The 23262-nt window shown below is 48.3% G+C and overlaps 1 protein-coding gene across 5 annotated transcripts in view; it reads right to left on the reverse strand.

Annotated features, from left to right (window-relative positions):
• Positions 1-23262, reverse strand: part of lnx2a (ligand of numb-protein X 2a) — a 44784-nt gene that overhangs the window by 7865 nt on the left and 13657 nt on the right. For all 5 annotated transcript variants that reach the window (XR_011189615.1, XM_069189955.1, XM_069189954.1 and 2 more), the window contains 7 exons: positions 10745-11261; positions 8159-8406; positions 5535-5675; positions 4912-5111; positions 4023-4412; positions 2789-2977; positions 1050-1227 (listed from right to left, as the gene is read on the reverse strand). Coding sequence is in view for 4 of the 5 variants with exons in the window: in XM_069189955.1 (XP_069046056.1) it covers positions 1050-1227; positions 2789-2977; positions 4023-4412; positions 4912-5111; positions 5535-5675; positions 8159-8406; positions 10745-11148 (1750 nt within the window). In the remaining variant the exon portion in view is untranslated. The remainder of the gene's footprint in view (positions 1-1049; positions 1228-2788; positions 2978-4022; positions 4413-4911; positions 5112-5534; positions 5676-8158; positions 8407-10744; positions 11262-23262) is intronic.

Below are 23262 nucleotides of genomic sequence, written 5' to 3' on the forward strand. Positions count from 1 at the left end.
GAAGCTCAGCTCTAACAGTACATACAGCAGGCAGAGCTGTGTGCCAGTGTCCACCATGAACAGACCCCTGGTGCCAATGTCCACAGCGGGAGAACCCTGGTGCCAGTGTATAAAACAGGCAGAACCCTGGTGCCAGTGTCCACAGTGAGTAGAACCGTAGTTCTAGTGTGTCCAACAGGCAGGACTGTGTGCCAGTGTGTATAACAGACAGAACCAGAGTGCCAGTGTGCACAGTGAGTAGAACTGTAGTTCTAGTGTGTCCAACAGGCAGGACTGTGTGCCAGTGTGTATCACCCTGCAACTCACAACTGGCAACCCACTGAAGCTAAGCAGGTGTGAGCCTGGTCAGTACCTGGATGGGAGACCTCCTGGGAAAAACTAAGGTTGCTGGTGGAAGAGGTGTTAGTGGGGCCAGCAGGGGGTGCTCACCCTGTGGTCCATGTGGGTCCTAATGCCCCAGTATAGTGATGGGGACACTATACTGTAAACAGGCGCCGTCCTTCGGATGAGACGTAAAACCGAGGTCCTGACTCTCTGTGGTCATTAAAAATCCCAGGGCGCTTCTCGAAAAGAGTAGGGGTGTAACCCCGGTGTCCTGGCCAAATTTCCAATTGGCCCTTACCAATCATGGCCTCCTAATAATCCCCTTCTATGAATTGGCTACATTACTCTGCTCTCCTCCCCACTGATAGCTGATGTGTGGTGAGCGTTCTGGCGCACTATGGCTGCCGTCGCATCATCCAGGTGGATGCTGCACATTGGTGGTGGTGGAGGGGAGTCCCCATTACCTGTAAAGCGCTTTGAGTGGAGTGTCCAGAAAAGCGCTATATAAGTGTAAGCAATTATTATTATTATTATTATTATTATAATAACAGACAGAACCAGGGTGCCAGTGTGCACAGCGGGCAGAGGTGTGGTGTGTATGTCAGGTGAGCAGCAGGGAAGGGGTTAAAAACACTGCCGCTGAAGAGAGCCGTGCGGCACTACTGCTGCAACGCACTGACAGGCGACATGCTCCCCCGGGGGCTTGAGGCAGCTCAGGCTCTTACCTCGCTTGATCCTGCCATCTCTGGCCAGGCAGCCATGTGGCTGCACACTGGTGACGAAGATAGGCAGCTCCCCACTCTTGCTCCCCCGGCCACCAGCTACAGTCATCCCCAGAGACTCATGGGGCTCCTTCTTCACACTGATCTGCTTCTCCTGGCAGGTCACACACTGAGACAGGTCCTGCGGGGAGACACCACCAGAATGCATCATGCTTTTTAAAGAAAACACCCGGAAATAAATGCACGTTAAAAACGCGTTGAGCCCCAGCCTTGTATATATATATATGATTTACATGCGTGTACGCATGTGCATGGTTACGTTGCAAAATACACAAATCTACTTTTTCTTCCAAAGACAATTGAACTTGCCTTGTTTCCAACCCGACATATCTTCACCCAAAATAAATGGAAGAATGAACAGCTCTTTTGATATGGATATGGATTACTCCCACTGCATGTCACCTTTGTCTGGGAGATAAAGACATACTGTGTTTCTGCTCGGGCCCAGAAAAAGACATGCAGCCCACGGACACTTCACAAATCCAAATCAATCGCAAAAAAAGTATCAGCGAAACTCAATCCTGCTTCAGGCTCACTTCACTGTTGGATTTGTTTGTTTATCTTTTCACAAATCCCAGGCCTCCTCCCAACAAAACGGAGGGCTAATTTTACATTCCTGGAAACCACTGTGGTTGCCAGCACTGCTCTGTATCAGAGTGACTGATTAAATATTGATGAACAGCTCAGAGCATTACACAATCGAAAGGAGAAGGTAGCCTGGCAAGCACTCAGGTTGAGAGATTTCAGCTGGCACGCTGAGAGTTCAGACTGAAGACCAGTATCGCCTTCATTTCATTAGCATCAGGATGGACTGCAACCCCTACTTGACTGTACTCGGCACAGATGAGTAAATCAGACGTATTTCACGGTCTTTTCTGGCCATCACAGTAGACATAAGGCACCTATGGCAGAAAGGGCATCATGCAGCCTGGGCTCAGAGAGTAAAGACAGGTGGCTCCTATGATAAACCACCAAAGCAGCTGGCCAGAGATGAGGATGCAGCTGTAGAGCAAGGCTAGATACTGTAGAGGCAGGTGCTGCCGACCTCACAAGTACCCTCCCAGAAGAAAAGGGCTTCTTTCCTCTTCAGCATTTCACTTTACAGCTGCCTAATCAATCTGTAGCCTGGCCTTAGATTTCTGAAGTTAAGTCAGTACTAGGACGGATGACCTCTAAGGAGAGGCAAGATGGTGGTGTTGGTGTTGGACCAGTAGGTGGCGACATTCCTTTCTTCCTTCCTCCTTGACTAGAATGGTGACCTGGGACACCATGCTGTACGAGGTGCCATCCCTCAGATTGGACAGTAAACCGGGGTCCTGACAGCTTTTGTTATAAGGGATCCCCTGACACTGTTCATGAGAGTTGGGGTGCTACCCCTGTTTTGTAGGGGGGGCTGCGTGTCGCCCCGGGTGAGGGTGGCGTGCACGCGGGGTGTGAAGTAGGTCCCCTCCAACATGCAAGGCGCTTTGGAATGAAACGTGCTAGAAAAATGACAGGAAGTAATTCTGCAAGACAGATCTGATGTTCTCAATTACATCCCCACTCCAGTCTAATCTCACTGCCCTTTGGGGGTCCGCAGCCGAAGTGGGGATGTGGGATCCGTGCGGGAGAAGCAGGACGCTCTCACTGTGGTGGAGAGGGCTCTCTGAACGGTCTCCAGGGTGCCTGGGCGGGGGGCTCACCCGGTGCGTGGCGTGCGTGCTGGGCCGCCCGAGGTGCTGCATGGGGGTGGAGACCGGGGGGTGGAGGGGGTGCGGAAGGGCGATGGTGTGGCACCCTGCATCACGGACGGTGTTGGCGTTGGCGCTGGGCAGGGGGGGCAGCGGCTTGCTGGGTCGGCAGATCACCAGGTGGACTCGCTCCCCGCTGGCCTGTCAGTCCAACACAGGGAGGCAGGGCGAGAGGAAGGGTGGAGACAAAAGGTCATTTCAGTCCATGACTCTTTCACTGTACAGCAATTACAGCTACCACCACCCACTGGGTACACAGTCTGTTTTGTTCAGCTAATCTCTACAATTCATCTTCAATCAATCCAGCACAGGCAAAGTCTACTAATGAAGACTGACAGCTGCTACCCTTTCAGATCCATTAGATATCTTACTGTAATCACACAACTTCAGAACATACCCATAGCCAGAGCCCAGGAAAATAAAATGAGCATTCTCTCCTACAGGATTCTCCGAGTTTTCTCAAACATTTTCTGCAAGCGTTGCAAAAATAATAGCCTTCTACATTAATTTGTTCCTGCAGGACTCATTAACTCAGTGTACCACTTTGTTACTGCTTAGGTGTGTTCTCTGTGCTGTTTTAACCTTTGCTTTACCTTATTCTTGTTGATATGCCTAGTCTTTGTATATTCCAGATGTGGATTTTTACACTGTCTTGCATACAAGTGTAAACTACACCAAGTATACCAGTTCCTCGGTCTCCACAGTACTGTTTAGAGGGTCTCTGTGAACTTTGTACATACGTTTTCGGTAGAAGCTGCAGTATTTTATAAAACGGTCCTACAGAATTGGTTTGAACTGGATTGGAAGAATGCTGGAGACACAATGTAAATCTTGTAAATTTACTATGTAAAAAAATGTAAATTTACTATGTAAATCTATACTGTGTTCTATAGGAACGCGGGCCACGAAACTAAGCTACCAATCGCGTTAAAAGAAGTTATCTTTGGCAAACAGGGAAGAGGAAGATGTGCGGGATTTCAGCGCAGGAAAGCGTGAGAGAGATCAGAAAAATATTTAAGGACTGATCTAATTTAATCACTTTGAGAAAAATACACCGAGCACCCCCGCGTGCATCGCTTCCCTGTGCATGAAAAGAAAAACGTCTTTCAGCTTCTGAGGCGGAGTCCTGGCTGTCTTTCAAGAGGAGGAAGGAAGGGGCGCTCCAATAAGTGTAGGGCTGCGGTACCTGGATGATCTGAGCGGCGAGCTCGGGGGTGCCATGCCGCAGGTCGTGCCCGTTGATGCCCAGCACGCGGTCGTTGCTGCAGAGGCGCCCATCCTGCGCGGCCAGCCCCCCCTCCAGCAGGTCCAGCACGAAGACGCCGGGCTCGTCGGTGCGCCGCACCAGCTTGATGCCCAGCTGCTCGCCGGAGTCGCGCTTGTGCAGGGTGACGCGCAGGCCGCCGCCGTCGTCGCGCGGAGAGGAGGCGCCGCCGCCCCCCTCGGGGCCGGGCGCGGCCGGCCGGCCGGAGAAGCGCCGCTCCCGCAGCACGGTCAGCTGCAGCGCGGGGCAGGGCTGGGACAGGGTGGCGCGGGCGAAGTTGTGGGGCACGTTGCTGATGTCCACGCCGTTCACCTGGGGAGCAGAACCGACCGCGGCCTGTCAGCCCAGGGCGGGACGGGTGTGCGGGCCCTCCTCAGAACCCTTCGTGTAAAACCAGTCCGGGCCGGGCCCTTCGCTGGCGGGCCAAGAGGGGTGAAAAACTGCAGGGCTGTGGATTTCGCAGACGGTTCATTACAAAGAGGCAGGTCCTGTTCCTTCTCTCCTGACTGTCGCTGGACCAGGCCGGAGTCAAACAAAGGACTTTCTCTGATACTGTAGGAATCCAGACATCTTTGTGCCTTTTTACATTGGTGCACAATCAGCTGGCAATTAGGCCTGAACATTATTGGCCAAATTTGTGTTGCCTGTTTTATATAGCTGAGTTTATGAAACGACCGCCATCAGTAAACGCAGCCATATAGAAAATTAACAGCCAAACAAATGAGGCTGGGCTGAGCCTCCTCAGACGACCCCAGCCCAGCCCCAGAACACGAGCTCGATCCCGGGGTACCGAAAGGGGTGGGGGGATCACCTGGAGGATCTGGTCTCCCGCCAGCAGACGGCCGTCCCTGGCGATGATGCCGTCGCGGTACACCTCCTGGATCACGAGGTTGATGAGCGGCGTCTCGTTGCCGCCGACGACGCTGATGCCCAGCTCCATGTAGGGGTTGGAGCGCTGGATGTCAATGGTGGTAATCTCCCCCTCTGGCAGGCCAGGGACCTTCGGGCAGCCTGGGAGGGGTTCAGGAAGGCCAACATGTTCACACTGGGGCTACAGGGACCAGCGCAGCAGGTGGGGTGCGGACCACAGCTCACGGACACACTGCTTCAAGACAGACAGTGCTAAACCGCGGCTCGACCACGGACACTCAGTCTGAAAATACCCTTCGGTTTTTTAAGTCACCCGTCTCTCCAGTGGCCTGGCCTGAACTTCGGCCTCTGTGTCCAAACCTTGGCTTTGTCTGAATGCATTCCAAAGGCATGCCCTGCGCTGAACCAGCTAAAGGGAGCTGTCCATATCTCGACAAGCACACACACACACACTCCACGGGCTGACTAACTCACACAGCATGGGAGGAGGAAGGACAGCCTCTGACAGGCCCATGCAGCTGGAGCTGGCAGGACAGGAAGAGGAAGAGGAAAAGGGAGCGCTACCTTCCTCGGCAGGGGGTGGTGGTCCATCCTCGGGAATATCCCAGCCGGAGGAATTGGTGCTGCTGGTTCTGTGCAGGTGGATACAGGGGTTACTCAGGGGTCTCTTGGCACGGGCTGGATTGCAGTCCAAGCTGTGCACACCTGCGGAGCACACACAGATGCCATTCTGACATGTCACCCGGGGAACAGACAGGGCCGCTACACCGAGAGCTCCCAGATCTCCCAGTCGATCTTCTCAAAAACTTCTCAGGCCTGTGACTCAGGTTTGTTCTTTTCATTTAGTGGAGAGAGTCACAGAAACAAAAGGACAGGTGTTACAGTTGCTGTGACACAGCACAGGGTTCAATCGTTTCTTAGTCATCTGTTATCGTTCATGGGCTTAATTGGTTATTTTAACAACAGCCGAAAACAAACGTTCGAAACAATAGAAAACAAAACAAACTTATTGAACCAAAAATACACCCAGACCAAACAGAAATGTTTTAGGGACACAATGCTTCTAAGTCTCAAAACAATATACAATATTGTAAACTAATCCTGTGAAGAAACAGGAAATAATATAGACGATGAATGCTTTTTAACTTGATGACTTCACACTTTCATAAAAGCTACATATGCTGCTAAAGTAATGTTAATGATCCTTTATAAAGCTTTCTCCAGAAGACATAAGAGATGTATTAGTATTTATAATGATCACAAACCTATCAAGGTCCTACATTTAGTGTACAGGAGATGCAGGCAGAATCCAAACCTTCAGACAGGTTAAATGCTTTGCGTTGATGTCATGCGTTGTGACGAATACATATGTAGCTTTTCTTTGATTTCCGATGACCAAACCTCCGCAATATGTTGGAAATGAGTATGAGCGTTGTGGTGGTCGCAATGAAGTTGGTGGCTACACACATTAACATACAGCACGAACAATATTTCACACTGGTGATCTACAGAGGGGAAGCGCTGACGTACTGTAGAAGACACTTTGCTAACGTTTAATAACAAGAAACAAAAGCGAAGGCAGAGGTGCATATTATATAACAGTGAGCACAAAAAATTAAAATATCTAATAAATGTGTCCACTTTAACTGTACAAGATTATGAATTAATGCATTTTACATAATAACAATACAACTGGCTCCCACACAGGCCAGCACACAAGGGGGCATGAATGAAGAACACAGTCAGCACAAACCGGACTATACTGCACCAGCTGTATTGAGCAAAGGAGAATAAAAGCCATTCAAAAAACTGTTCAAACTGGAGACTTATGGGAACTATGGGAAATTACAATGTGTGTCTTGTTTATAGGCTGCTGAAGTATAAGCAACAATACAGTTATCGGAGAACAGTATATTATGTGCAAAAGCTTGTCATCATTAAATCATTATTAAAGCTGCACGCTACTGTACTGTCATGTGACTGGAGGGACTGTAAGGAGAGATACTGGAACACTGGACAGGGGAACAGTTAAATAATGGCTTCTAATAATGTGTCCAGGCACAGAGAGAAGGGCACTCCGAGACCTTACTGAGGAACTGCATTGACACAGTTAAGAGAACTCACCCACACACATCACCTAACTCCCAGCTAGCTACTCCTTCTGGTGATGAAGACACCAGGAGATTAATCTCTGTTCACCAGGATTAGAATCACAACAAAGAGCTGAGCACAGAGGGTTAACAGCACAATGGGAAACTTAAAGCTTTGGGGGAAAATGGAAGAGGAGAACACATGCTATATACCAACAAAGGACCATGATCTATGAATCTAGTTTCTTCCGTGAAGAATTATGCCAACGAAAAAGGTGTCATACAATTTGAAGTATGATGTTATAAAAATAATCAGCCCTCCTTCTAAAGACACACAGGTGCTAGAACTGGTTTATCAACATGTGGGTAGGTTAGAGTACGACACTACTTCCCTACAGTTTAAACGCACACAAGTTATTAAGACCGCACTGTGTGTGTATACCTTTTCATTTTCTTATGATAATTATTTTAGTTGGCTGACACTTTTATCCAGGGATCTATATCTACATGTGCATAGTTCTACTGTACTCTAGTCAGGCTGTGACTCACCTGGGGTTTGAACCCACAACCTTCCAGTTTTTAGTCCAGAGCCCCAACCGATGCAGTTGGGATTCCACACATGGATTCCAGACTTCAACTGTGCTTAAAAAGGCATCAGATATATGAAAGTGTGTTGATAGAGGTACTAGGACCCTGTGTGTCCCGGTCATTTCAACACGAGAGTTCAGGAACTGTCTGGAAAGGTGTGAGTAAGGCCTTCTCCTCTCTTGCCCTCACATTTCCCGAATCTCTCTCTTGGTCTGCCATCTGCATGGCAAGCGGTCTCATTCGCTTACACCTGCTGGCAAGACTGAGCGGAACATCAAGCAAGGGGAGAACTAATGGATGGACGTTCCTTCAGACTTCAGCTCAGCCTTGGGACAGACAGCAGAGGTAGAGAATGAGAGAAACACAGACAGGATGGTGCCTTTTCTGCAGCCATGAGCCGTGGTGCACACAGAACTATACAAGATGCTCAGGAGAAGCGTATCACGGCTTCCGAAATTCTGCCAACTTCTAGGGGAAGACGCAGGCTGACAGGCGGGCCCCCGTACTCACTGTCTTCCTCCGTGCTCTCTTCGAAAGCGGGGTTGTCCAGGCCGTGTTCGTCCGTCCACATGGGCACCGCGGCACAGGCAGTGCTGCCCCCTGGTGGGGAATCCCCGGCGCTCCCCGGCTCGGGCGAATGTGCGCTGTCCGGAGGCTCCATCCCCATGGCTCTGCCCTCCCCGCCGCCGTCGGGTGCCGGCAGCCTCTCCGAGCGCCTCCTCTCCAGGCCTGCCCGGTGATTGAGAGCTCCTGGACACCTGGGACATGGGACACACTTGCTGACTTTACTGCACTGCCCCACAGGGTAGGAATGAGGACTGCAGTGCATAACGCATTCCCACAATCCTTCCAGAAAATCCAGTTTAACCCCACGGTGCTTTGATAAGACTATGCAAACCAACAGGGAGTCAATCACCTTCCTCCAGTATGCTACGAAAGCTACACTTGTGCCAGGTGTTAGATCACCAGAGACTAAACATTATTCTCACAAAAATCAAAATTCCTCACTAGCGGCAGTTTTTAACAGCAGGTGACCTGTAAGCACTCCCAGATCCCACAGTGCAGATCGTGTTCTGAAGCAGACTGATGCTGTTGCTCATCACCTCAGATGACACGAGGCGGCCTGAGACCAGACCAGAGGACAGCGCTCCCTGCAGATCCAGGACATCTGACAGCACAGTGCGATAACCGATAAGGGAATTTCCAGAACTTTTTGCTCCAGAGCAAAATCTGTCGCCCATTTTTTTGAACCCAAAACAGAGGGGCCTTGACAAGCGTCCTGTTATGGCTGAAAGAAAAGCACATGGGGAATAGACCAGATGCACAGGAAGCGGAGTGGAAGGAGAGCAGCCAGTGGCAGCACTGCGTTTCTGCCCACTGCCCCCATCACAGGGACAGCAGTGCTCTGGCGCTGGGAGCGCAGGGAGCTTGTGGGCAGGACAGCGAAGGATGCTGTGTCCTGACAAAGCTTTGCAACTGAGCGCCCGCTAAACTGGCCACAGGCAGGCTCTCCTACACCGCACTACACACAGACTAGAAGCCCCAGTGACCACCGCTGTCAAGATGGGGAATTGTTCACTGATCCCTGAAGCCAGCAGATGAAAGAGCAGAGGCGGCAGAGGACCTACCGAAGTTCCAGATAAAATCAGCTGGAGCTTCCCGGCAGATTCCGAGAGACAGAGAGGCCGGGCAGCGACTCACCACAGAGTGGGGTTCCCTTTCGCAGTTTCACAAAAGAAATAATTGAAGAGGTTCCTGGAGTCGAAGTTTCCCGGCATGGTACAAGCAGAGAGTGGGAATCTGTGGGAATCTGCGGGCACCCCCCCCTCACATGATAGAGACAGACACCCCTGGTGGGGCCTAATCCCAGCGGTGTGAGCGCATGTGACCAGGCCGGAGCAGTGAGCACCTCCTCCTCTCTCCCTCACGCTCCACAGAACCCTGCTTTACCCCTCTTCACACAGCAACGAGTCTCCCTGTTACTTCAGCAGTCCCTTGGGAGGGCAGGCCCAGCACAGAGGTGTCCCATTTCGCTGCTGTTCACAGTAGTCTAGCGGGGAGTGTGAACATCACTGAAAGGTAAAGGTCTAAAAAAATCGAGTTTTTAAACAAAACGTCATCAGAAAAGGCTTTGACATGTCTAAAACTAGAATGCCAAGCAGAGGGGGCTGCCTGGCCCATCTAACCCTTTTAGGAGTGAGTAGCGAGGGGTTAAAAAGGAGCATAACCAGACTTTCTGAAATAAGCTAAGGGTTCGACTTCAAGAATATGGCTGGGTAGATTGTTACATGATCCCATAACACATTGTGAATAAACTTGTCTTCTGCTCTCTGTTCCTGTGTAGAATATTCCCTTAATCCCCCGAATATATCCCTCTGCCCTTCTCTGGACTGTCAGAGCAGCAATGTCTTTTCTATAATGTAGTGATCATTCAGGTGCAACAGTAATGAAGCCTTACTACCACATGATACCATTTTAGCTTAACACCCCTTGATTTAGATTCTACATATGTCTACAAAAAAAATAAATTCTAATTCTAGTGATGCATTAAACCCTCTCCAAAAAAAACATTCTTTTTGTACAGCTAAATCCTACCCATGCTCTTCCAAAGAGGCTTGTTTTTCTTTTGTCATTATCTGGTGCATGATGTAGAATGTAGTGATTAGTAACAAGCTCTCCAGTGCAGCTTAAAAAAATATGACAGGTCCAAACGACATGACTGAAAGAACAGTCAGTCTGTGGAGTTGCTTTAGAAGATCACAGGCTAACAAAGACTGCTGGGGAGGAAATGTGCTTCACCCACAGTGTGTGACAAGATGTCACGAACCACGAAGAGCTTGATCCCAAGCTTACAGGCACTCTTCAGCTTGACTAGAGTGTAACTGTGCTGCATGATCAATCAGAATGTCTCCTGACAAGTTACTGTTCTGAACTACAACTTCCAAACTCATTCCTTGTTTATCTGGCAGCAAAAGATTTTCCCTGACCTCCCCAGCCCACAGCCCTCCACCTGCACCTGCTCGTTGATTTCTGCAGGTGCTGCAGTGCGCGAGCAGCCGGGCTGTGCCGCGATGGGCGTGCCGCGTGCTCCCTCACCTGTGTTTGAGGTGCGCCTCCAGGTCGCAGCGGGGCATGGAGTCGGGGCAGGCGGCGGAGAATGGGCAGGACACAGGCAGCTTGTCCAGCAGCTTGTGCACCAGGATGCTGGACTTTTTGCAGACCTTGAAGTGCAGCTTCTTGCGGTCCAACGGGCAGAAGTCCTTCTCCTGCAGGAAGTTGCGCAGGCACTTGAAGCAGAAGGTGTGCCCGCAGGGCGTGTCCAGGGGCTGCACGAGCGGCTGCAGGCAGATGTGGCACACCAGGTCATCGTCCACTTCGTGCCGGTAGTTGTACAGGTGGTTCTCTCGGCTCCAGTGCTGCTGCCCGCAGTCCTGGCACAGCGGGTTCAGGGCAGGGTTCGTCTCCACAGCCACGCTCGTGTCCATGCTGGCCGTGCCCATGCAGGCTGTCACCTGCCTCGCGGCCCCTCCTTAGCGCCTCTCCATGCCTCGCTCAGGATGCTTCTCTCGCCGGGCGGCGCTGCGCCCCCGCCGGTGCACACTGCTTCATGTTCCTGCCCGCGCAGAGAATAAAACAGAGTCAGCTTCCCTCTCTAGAGCGCCCTTCACTTCCTGCACGGAGAAGCGGGCGAGCTGTCAGCAGCACATGTGCACTTCCACAGCCACTTACAATCTGACAACCAGAAAGCAAAAGAACTTCATAAATAAATTAAGTTCGGGCTCAACGTTCTTAATTGTTCAAAGCTCTTCTCAGCAGAAGCTTGCATGCGGAAGAGCTTGCGCTCTCTGCGTTTGCTGTCAAAGCAGGTCTGGGACAGGGGCGGCCAGCACTGTTAAACTGCAGGACACCAGGGTTGCTGGCCACGGCCCACCTCCTCCAGGAATTACTGCCATTCCGGGATCATTCCGACATTCTGCTAAGATTCGCTCGAGAACAGTTCTCGAATTGTGTGGTACTGCACCGTGGAGAAAAAAAACATTGCAGTGTGAGGAAACCTCTGGGCATCTATGGATCAGTGGATCACTCTGCTAGTGCCTGGAAGCCGGAGAGATTTTGGACTGTGGCCAGAGCATGATATAGTTACCTGATCTCTTCCTCACCTTTTCAAACATCAGGCAAGGGCTTTGTCACGACTGGCAAATAAGAACACCCTTTCTCGTGTAACTGCAGCATAAGCCAGATGCCCTGACGCCCATAGTGCCTCACAAGGGTTTGGTTTATATACACAGCCAAGGATTTCTCACAAGGTCTTCATCGTACACAACCATCAGCCTGAGCCAGCAGCAGTTTCGTTTTTCTTCACGCGTCTTCTGCAGAAAACTACCGTAACTCAATGTGATTCACATGGCACGCATGAAACAAGACAGAACAAAAAGATGACAACAATATACTGTATATTGATCAAGACACCGATACTTGTAACATATACCATCGGCATGTATTACTCATTAAAAAGGCGCAGATACTGCATGAGAAGAACTGGGGGTTAGAGTTCATCATGTTGTGTACGTTGGGCATGTAGGAATGGCTCCTGGAAGATTACTGCTGGGCTTCACATTCGGAATAGTTTCCCATTTGCTAGTGTCAGTCAACAATGATTAAACCTTAATGAAGGCTCTGGTGGCAAGTGACCACAGAGTGTATAGCTCCAACAGAAATCAGGACCAGTGTCTCCCAGCTACGGTGCTTGAAAGTTCTGTGAAAAAAAACACCCAAAATAGTGCTGGCAGCCTCTCGATGGTTCCATGAAATCATCCTGGTCTATCGGGGCTGGGATAGTGCAACCCCACAGACAGCTCTCCCTCCCACCCTGATAAAGCTGTGGCCCAGGCTGTCTGTGAGTACCCCAGCCCACGGTCTGTGTGCATCTCCCTAGCCACAAGCTCACACTGCCAAACACCAGACTTTCTGCACATTTTACAAGGATTACAATGGTGTATGACGCAACAAAGTGGATTAGGCTGTAATTTGTAATCCAGGACTGCGGGCTCAGGGCTGCAACCGAGAGTATGTTGCTTCTTGGGGTCCCAGAGAAAAGGTACAAGAGCCCTGGCCATCCTGGACGTGAGTTACCACACGTTAGTCAGTCAGACCGAACACAGAGAGCAAGTCAGTGTACATCAGAAGCTCTTTTCAGCCATTTCCTTTGAAGGAAAAAAAAAAGAACAATAAAATGACTGCCGGGAGAAAACACCTGCAGGATTAGATGGAAAAGAGCCCGGTCAGAGAGAGACCGTGATTAACACAGTCATTTCTGTCCATGATTTCAATAATTTAACAGTTTGCTTTAAATAAATGCATTTAAATAATGCAGTTTCTGCGATAAATGTAACCATTCTGCAGCAGAGTGTGTACCGAGCACTCCTTGCCTAACCTCCCCATAGGGGCAGAGGACCAGAACGGGCATCACTGCCCTCTTGTGAGGTCACCCAGGCAGGAGCCCCACACCTGCCCTGCTGAGCCGAGCTCTGAATCTCCGCCGGTCTCCGTGACCATTATCCCTCAGCCTCTGCCCAGCTCTGAAGGCCAGCGCTGCACTGCTGATCAAGCCGGAGATGAGGAACGACGGCAGGTCAGACGCCGTTAGGCCCAGGTCAACGCTTATTACTCTACAGGCCAACAAATATTTAAAAAGGAAGTGATCAAAACCAGACGAGACGCTCTAGTGACCTAGACCCCGACACACACACAATCCCAGAGCTGTGTGTGTGCTATCACTCCAAGACGCCAAGGTCAGCCACAGTACAAACATACAGGGCTCTCTCCCAGCACAATACAGTCATAGAAGGCAATTCATTCATTACACTGGAAAGTACTTACAGACAGAGGATAACATCCAGCCACGTCATTGAATCAGCACAAACTAAAGGACACTGCCTAACCATTCCTCCTTAACCCGTTACGAGAACTTGCATCCTCTACAGCCCAGCTGTGACAAGAGGATCAAGCGCAGGTGAAGACCCCACAAGGACGCCAGAGACCTCCTGCGCGGCTGCAGACAGGGGCACAGAGAGGAGGCTGCACAGAGCTGAAGGCTGCAGACTGCAGGCAGACTTGCACAGCAGCAACAGACCCTTGGCAGCAAACATACAGACCACAAAATAACCGGCAGTTACCCCTTCAATCCTTCCAAACACAGCATTCATTTTCAAATACAGCAGAACAGCAGAAGCATATACTGCATGATTCACTTTAATTGATCATTTTCACTGCCGATGATATGGTGCTCTTCTTATTACCTGTACATTTTAGTTATTAGGGCGACTGGCGGGGGGAGCAGAATTAAGAGTTTTCTTCGGTTTGTTCTTCACATCACCATTCCTGTCTGTCTTTTGTGTCTGCCTTATCTTGCTCTTCCGTGTTTAAGATTCAGCTCACATTCCCGCGGCTTGCTAACGACGCCATTCAATTACCGAGCGACTCAGCGTGGTTAACGACAGGAGCACACCTCCTCTGGCGTGGCAGTCTGGGAGAGAGACGGTCTCATTAGACAGCAGGCCTGAGTGTGCTCATCCATCCAGCCCCTCTATTGGGGACAACAAAACCCATCAGAAGCTCACAATCCCATGTGGTCCGGTGGTTTGACCCAGAACCGGGCTGGAAACCTCACCTTGTCTAGCCCGGAATCAGGAAATCCACAGCCGAGCTACATACGCATGCCTGAAGTTAGTTGCCGCACAGGTATGCCTTCAGACAGACTGTAGGTACATGATAGAGACTGCAGATAAGAAGAGGCCACTCACTCCAATATGTTTGTTGGGATGCTGGTCGTTAATCACCCACCGAAAATCATTCGGCTCAATCCCGAGACTGAGTCAGAAAGACTGAGGTAAATTCACAGACCTGCTGTTGGGCCATTCTTTAAATAGAACGCATTCTATTCCTAAAATGAATATCCAGACTGACTATTTCAACTGCAGACACCGTACAAAAAACAGGAAAAAAAAGTTGTAGATACATTAGCCCTACCTTCTGTGCTAATTATGATCATAATCACAATGTTTATAATCTAATTTATAATCATTTGACCTACTGAAAGGCAGTGTAGCAAAACAGAAAGAGGACCTTCTCTGTGACATAGGCACTATGAGTTCCCAGAGTCTGAGCACAGATATGTGGCACCCCCCATATTTCTGATTATATTATTTTGATATATTTTAATCATATTGCTAAAGCAGGAGTAAATGCAGTTCTATTTTGTTCATGTTTGGGAATTGACCATAGGATAGAGCTGATACAATGCTCAATAACTATCATGTCTTGCTGCGGACTCTGCAGTCTTAATTATGTTAAGACTAGTTAATTATGATTCCGTTGATTTATCATTCAACTATTTCTCAGTCAATCATGAGCAACAGACGTTGGATCAGAAAAGGTGTCCAGGCAGGACAGCTGCTGTCAATGAGCGAATGTAAAAGAGCTGTACATTTCAGAAATATTTGGGAAACCAGCCCTCCAAAAAAACCACAAACCCCAGCATCTGCACTCAACTTGACTTCTGACAGGAACAGAGTGCTCTGCCAACAAGCTTAATGGTGGTGAGGAAGCCAGTGGCAGACTGGAGCAAAACTGTGCAGCACAGTGAACATCAGCATTAACGACGAGAGTGACAAAGTGGTTCTTGCTTAATGATGAGAAGGGGAAGGCTTTTTGCAAAAATGAAGATGAAAAAGGTAGAGACTTAATCAAGTTTTAGAAAAAGGCAGAGTTGTTGAGAATGGGTTTGACAGATGGCAATCGGAAGGTTTCGAAAGCATGAACAATCTGGCTGTCAGCCTGGAGCTTCTATAGTAAAACAACACAGAAAACATGTGGATAATGATTAACTAAGGTCTGCAAAGAAAAGGGCAATGCATTTCTTCTGTGCACCATATTTACAAAGAATCTGTTATACTGGACACTGAAGATAAATAGTTTTATAAATAGTTTCATTAGCAGGACTGCCAACACACTGTCTGTTCTCCTTGACACGTCCTTACTGATAACAAAGCCTTTGTTGATAATAAGAAAGTTATTGTTTGTTGGGTTGAGGTCCAATGTGGGACAGAGAAATGCTTTGCAAATGTCAGTACACTTTAAGATCAGCAACCCAGAACTATGTTGGAAAATTGGTACCTATGCTCTGAGACCCCGGCATTAACACAGGCCAGCACAGAGCAGCAGAGAGTTGTCTCCACCACGCAGTACCATACACTCTCTCCCACTCTGCTCCCCATTAACTGAACTAAGACTGGACATGCTTGCAAGGACTTCTCCTATTAACAAGCAAGGAAGTCCGATCTTCATTTGAGAGCCATTTGAGAGGTCTCTACAAACCTACTCAGAATAGGGTCGCTTGTTTTGTTGGGTTATACACATCTGTTGAAAGCTGGAATGGTTTAACCTCTTGTGCAAAGGAAGTCTATTCCTGCATTTACCCTTCTCATGACTAGAAAAGAGGATCTCTTCTGAATATGCTTTAGCCACCATCCTGCATGTCCCCCGTTTCTGGAGGAATCATAAAATGCTGTAAGATGAAGGTTAAGTGGGACTCCCTGATGGCTTACTACTGTCCCATACAGGTGCATGAAATACATTCCATTCAGGATTAAATCTGGAAATTCTGTCAATAAGTGCATATGATTTGTATGATGGGGGAGATAACTGGATTGTAAAGGGATTCTGTCTCCTGGGGCTGTGTGCTGTAGTCTGGACTGAGGAACGCTGACTCTCTGCAGTGTTCGGTAACTCATAACACTCTCTCTGGGACTGTTAATCACACTCAGCTCATCGCAAGAGGGGCAACAGAATCCGTTTCACGATCCGGAATCGATAATGAACATTTCCCTCCGTCGTGGAGGGCGGGCAGAGAGACTGCCTTCTGTAGAAAAAACATGGCCAAGGCATGGCCGTGCATGTGGGAGGGAGAAACTACTGAGGTCATCCGCGACTGCAGCTCTTTGCTGCTGTCAGGCGGTTTTGGAGATGAGGTCTGGGGGGTGTTTAACGATCCCTTCCTAGACTGGCTGAGAGAAGGTTTCAGCCCCCGAGGAACAACGGCCTGCGATTTCCTCCTTCAGCGGGAGCTCTCTCCGGGCTGCTGGGCCACAGTGGGAAAAGAGCTCTTGTCACACAGGCTCCCAGACTGCCTGCAGATCCAGCAGGCACCAAGGGACGAGCATGCAGTCAAGAGTAGCATTAAAATGAGCTGGACTGCTGCAGAGCCAAGCATAAAGGTCTAGAGATGAACAATAACAGACCAAGGTTATTAAATTATGTCTCCGCTGGAGATGCATTTATGAAAAGATGTGTACAGTATATAATACCCGAGGCAGTGAATGAGAATTGATCTGGCTGCACACATGAGACAGTTCTGAGCCTGCAAACAGAGTAACAGGACTGGTCCAAATATGTACAGTTACAGTTAATGTGTTCTCAACAATGGGCTCCATTATTAAGGAAGGTTGCCACAGTAGCCTATATCAGTCTCTCCTTGGACTGAGGCAAAATTCATGCTGAAGGGAGTAAAAATAGAAATCCCAGACTCCTGAGGACAGGGGGCTTACTTTTGGAACTGTTTCTCTAAATGAGCCATGCAAAAGGGAGGTCAGAATAAAAGGATCCCGCAGAAGAATGTAACTCACAGATTCATTTCCAGGCACCAGGGTTAACCTGCAATTACGGTAATCATATGTCTCCCACTGGTGTGGTTGTTCTGTCTTATTAGTTGCCCCATAATGAAAATGACATTTTGAGCTAATGGCATTTATGTAACCTTTATATAATGGAACAGAAAACATTAAAGCTTTAAAAAAAATAAAGACCTTATTATACATCTTTCTGGCGAAATGCAAACAAGCAAATGGGCCAGAATGTTGATCTCTGCACAACAGCAACCCTCAACCAGCCCTTGTTCTCTGCAAACATCTCCATCTCAGAGCAGGTCCACAGCTGGAACATGAGCCTCCTCCCACCTCCTTCACACCTCTCCCTGGGTTAGGAAGTCAAAAGTTCCTGCCTTCTTCACTTTGCTTTTCTCTGTTGAAAACACATCCATCAGCAGTTGTGTGAACTGACACACTGGGTGCTGGTGTGACAGGCCAGCCTAGGTACAGTAAAAGACTCTAATAATTTGACTACTAAATAATTAAGCAATTTTTTCGCCTGGGTTTTAATTGCTGTTTGAGCTTATATCCAGGTGGATGCACATTGGTGGTGGTGGAGGGGATCCCCATTACCTGTAAAGCGCTTTGAGTGGAGTGTCCAGAAAAGCACTATATAAGTGTAAGCAATTATTATAATTATTTATTATCTAAAGATATGTCACTTAGAGGCAAAGAGATGTTATAGTGTTTTTTTGGTTTGTACCAGACCACGAAGCTTCCTGGACATCAACATCTAAGCTGGTTTTGACAGTCTGATGAGCCTAGATCTAAGGAACCATGCTACCAAAAGAGGATCTGTCCCATATGGTGTCAGCGGTGGGATCAGGCTTCCACTCCAAAGTCAGCATTTTTAGAGGACAAAATTGGACATCTCCACCTTTTTCTCCACCAGGTGGTGCTGTATCCCACTCCTAGTACAATATGTTCCAGGCCAGGAAAGGAAGTGACAGAGAAAGGAGCTCCTGTACAAACCCACTAAACTGACTACACTCCACACTGCCAGGATCAGTCAACTGGAAAAGTATAGTTATGACCATAAAAACAACAAAGAATCAAAATGTTTGACACAGATGGGGGCTTTGACAGTGATCAGAGACCCCCTATTTCTACATGGGTTGGGTGTGGCAGGAAGGTGACTTGTCTATAGTCTTATCATAGTAGGGAGGGCTCAGCACAACCATCTCCACTGTGCAGTGAAAGCCATTAATTAGTCACATACACACATCAGTGGCATTGTGAGAAGATCAAAATGTAAAGGATTGTGATAAAGAAGGCAACAGGGTTTTTTTAAATGCATACAACACCAGACTTTTGAACATTACATTTTGGGATGCTTTTCAGTTTCATATAGACAAATATGAAAAAGGTCCAGCACATGACAGGAGTTCAGATTATAAGAAGGCAGAAGCAGGAATGTCTGTGGGAAAAACATAACAGAGGAAGCCGTAAAAACCATGCTGAGAAAAAGTTGTTTGCTGAACCCAGGAAGAGCGAGTTGTGTAATGCCATCTGCATCTGTCCTACAGAATGGAAAAACTACACAGCTGTGTGGCACAGATTAAAATACAAAACACAACAAAAACAAATAAAACTCTGGGTACAAAAACTGCAATTATTAAGTCTATAAATCTAAGGCACTTCAGATTCACTCCCTGCTCAGTAAGACAGCCCATCTGCTCCCTAATTGTTGTGCAGTCTTGAGTCTCTCTGTATCTGCCTCAGAAAACAGTTGTTCAGCAGTGTGTAGGTTGATTGATTCTTCATGTGAGAAAAAAGGAAACAGAACTGGCATATTACCCTAGCATAATTATTACCTGCAGTGCTGAGCTTCTGATGGATGTTTCCCCTCTATCTGGGGGGATGCTGCCAGTGTACACTGGTTTTATGTGCATCTCAGACTGTGCAGGACAGACACCTGAAAGTGTGCTGGAAATTGTTCAGTGATACAGTACTGTACATCAGACTATGCAGCAAGATAGTCTATAAGAAGAGTTATAAATGAGAGAGATAAGGTAACTTATATCATCAGCTGAATTTCCCTGATTACTTTTCTCTTTTCTGTTACATAGGCTGTGCAAGAAGAAACTACTTTTCTCTTTTCTGTTACATAGGCTGTGCAAGAAGAAACTCCTCATGCCCTTAAAAAATACGTTTTCTGTGACCTTCTCAGTCAATATTTCTAAACATTCCAAATTAACATAGCTGACGAAGATGCCAGTTATGTATTCTCTATTTTTTTGTTTCAACAGCAGCTCATTTAGCAGGTTTGAAAGAGATGGGGGTAGCCAGAATAATGCTCTAGAGAGGCTGCTCTCACCATCCCATGAGTTACTTCATAGTTCATAGCTATGTGATGCCTGTGACAGGTTAAAAGCTGAATGTTTCTAGGGGTAGGAAGTCTAAGGAGTCTGCTGCTCCTTCTGACTCATTCTCCCCTGCGTACGGGGTCATAGCTGGTAGCTGAGAGTCATAAAACACACAACTGGTGAACTGAAACAAAGGAACATGAGCAATTCTGAATTATTTTTTAAAAACAAAAGAGGCAGAAATGCAATGCACTAGAGCACTGAAACATACTTAAAAACAATTAATTACAACCCCAAAGAGACATAATAAGACAGGACTCTACTGACACAAGGGTTTTTCCAGTTAGCTTGAAGAGACAAACAGAACTTTGAGTCTCCACATGCCCGGGTATAAACAGCTCTGAACCCAGGAAACAGGTTGGTCTGACAGCTGTAACATCTGGAAGTGTTTCCCAACCAGGTGAACCCAGACAAGCTGTTCTGCAAGCCCAGACTCTCCTGCAGACTAAAAGAATCTAATAAAACAGCCCCAGGAAAAAAGGAAGGGGGTGTATGAAAATCTGTTCTGAAGCTTACTCTGAAATGCTTGAGCCACGTCAATGTGCGCGGCCCATTTAACATGCAGGTCAGGCTGACTTACAGGAAATGCTGATGTCTAGACCCGCCTCAAAGGAGCAGAAAGGAAAAGGCACGAGGAAAGCACCTGGAGGTCAGCGAGGGCAACAGAAAGTATAGAGCTGAACATGTGTTCAGCTGGACCTTGCTGACTGAGAAGACAAGACAGCAGGTGATCAAACAAGAGGTCAGCCCTCAGTCCCAGTAGGTCACCGAAAGGAGAGGGGGGGTGAAAACGAAGCTGGGACAGGCAGGTGTAAGCGTGTACGCACTCCAACACTCATGTTCTCGCACACGGACTCTTACACAACCCAACACACAACACACAAGAGCTCTGGTTCATACTACACCTAGCTGACACAGCAAAGCACCAGAGGAAGCTAAGAAAATGTTTCATCTTCACAAAGCTGCTCGACTGTGTTTCCACGTTTCACGTTTTAAAGGTGAGGAAGACAAAATGTCCAAGTCTGCGATGACTGCAGGTGCACCGCTCATCTCCATGCTTCACTGTCCTCGGCATGGTTTTCCCATGCTTTGGCCTTCTGTCCGAGAATCCTTCTTAACTTTTCAAACTATTAGGGAAGCGAATAATCTCGTTTTGGGATCTCCCTGTGGCATGGGGGCCGGAAAGCCCCGTCCTCACTCTTGTGAAGCGCTCTTCCCAGGCCACAGCCATGATGGGACAGCGCATGTCTCGGGGCCTGACTCAGACTGTGACGTCCATAATAAACTGTGATGTTCTTTAATAAAAAACCACAGGCAGGATACTGCTAAAGCTGTAGGATTATGGGCCTAAAAAAATCCACCGCAATAAAAGAACAAAAGGGCATTAAATGAGCCTTGGGAAGAGCAACTCTGGTTAGGAAGCTCTGAGCTGTCCAGGTCAGTGACTGACATATGTGAACTCCAAAGACTGCAAGACTGCAATTGCAGAGAATCACCACACCCCAGTGTACTCCTGAGACTCACACACGCTGCTTCCAGGCACTTCAAGTTAAGTCTCTTAATGTCACACAATTCAGAGAATGATTCCTTCTTTCTCAGTGCTAGTCCCAGTGCCGTTGACATGGTATACACAGCAGCCAAGCCTGCAGTGTTGAACTTGAAACTCAAAGAAAACAAAAAAAAAAAAACACTTGTCCATTAACACAAATCATCAGAATGCCGAATTGGCAGCAACTGTGAGCTGGTCTGTGCATCATCATGAAAGACCGCATCCTGAGATCTGGCATTCAAACAGAAGAACAAACTGGTCTTCTGTTTCAATGCCAACTGTTTGAAGAACAAACGTCATCCACCTCAGGCGTGCAGCACCCACCTGGGTGGGGTCACTCTTCACCAGTAGCCCCACTTCACAGCAGATCAGCTGGGGTAGTGACAAACTACCTCACCTTTCGCGCTGACGGGAAACTTTATGAAGCCTAGTTTGCACAAGCTCCGTGAGGAATTTAGCTAGGAGACTGAGGTTAGCACCCCTGTTGTCACAGAAATTACCATGGGGTCTTCAACAACCTCAGTTTAAGCTCTCACCCAGAGAAGGGTGCTGTAAACAGCATGGTGTCCAAGGTCACCATGCTGGAGTACAGGTCTGTAAACTGTGGCCCAGAGGGAAGAGCACCCCCTACTGGTCCACCAAAGTCATCTACAGCAGCAACCTGCTTTTCTTTCGAAGTCACCTATTCCAGTATTCATGTTCAGCCTGGAGGACGACAGGCTGTGAGGTGGTCACTGCCCTCCAATATTTAGAAGTTACAGAGGAGCTCCAGACATCCAGCCCATCAGGACTGATGTTACAGATTCTTGTGAATGTGCACTCTATGTAGCACCAGAACAATGCAGAAAAAAAAAAACTTGCTAAAAAGCTCGGGCTCAGTGCTTGCTGGAATAGTAAATAATACATATGCTCCCCATGCTATTAAATTCTGAACTCCAAACCCACACGTACTTCAGCTGTAATATACTTTTGCGCCTACCCCATTAAAATGAATGCTAGGTAGCGGCGAGGTAATTACATAATACATTTTTCATTCCATCCTGCTTCCCAGCAAGCCTGCACGGCTCTATCCAAATGCTCCGAGCGCTGCCGCGCAGCGGGGGAGGGGAACAGAGAGGGCGCACTCCACCGGGAATGTCCCACAAGGGACACTCTCGCGCGGGGCACAAATTGGATGAGCCGCCTGAGCGAAACCGCAGAACCCTGACCCCCGCTCCCGGGGCCGTCTGTGAAGCGCATAACCCCCTCTCAGACCCAGCAGAGCGCCCAGATTAAAAACCCCGCCGCAGCGCTCCTTCCTTCCCCCCTGGCTGTGTCGGCAGCTCTTTCTCCGACACTGGAAAGCCAGCCAATTCCAGAGATTTTTAATTGTTATTACAAATGAAACTCCCGAAGCTTCTGCACGTTTTGGCCTCTGTGAAAAGTTGGGACTGGGCTGGAAATGATGCATTCATCAAAACTTTCCGCTCCGAAAATTTTCAGATGAACACCTTTGTTGCCAAACGCTCTGTAACTCAGGGGTTTCCAGTCCTGGTCCTGGCCGAGCGTAATTAGCTACCTCAAGCCTCAACTGAACAAACATGTTGCTCGATTGAAATATTTACAATTTTCTTCTTCTACTCAACAGTTTGGAATTTTATTTTCCTTATGAAATGCAATAGTGAGAGGCAGCGTGCAACATGTTTAAGAGCTGAAAACAAAGTGTAATCCTATTACTAGGACAATTAGTGCTCGTGTGCACCGGGGAGCCCAGCTGGGCTGAAAACCAGCCTCCAGGCCTAGGACTGGCAACCCGTCCTTTAGCCTGCATCCTCTGGTCCTCCTCAGGGTGGGAAGAAACAGGCCGGAGGGGGAAGGACTACATGCACAGGGAACTGAAGGTCTTCACCTGAGCCCAAGCCTGCTGTAGAATGTGTAATCGCACTCCGTCAGTATGCTCAGCACAGCAGACTGCAGGGACACCAGCAGAGACTGGTCAGGAGTGGAGCATATTTT

The sequence above is a fragment of the Lepisosteus oculatus genome, chromosome 5 (assembly GCF_040954835.1).
Source record: "Lepisosteus oculatus isolate fLepOcu1 chromosome 5, fLepOcu1.hap2, whole genome shotgun sequence".
NCBI lineage: Eukaryota > Metazoa > Chordata > Actinopteri > Semionotiformes > Lepisosteidae > Lepisosteus > Lepisosteus oculatus.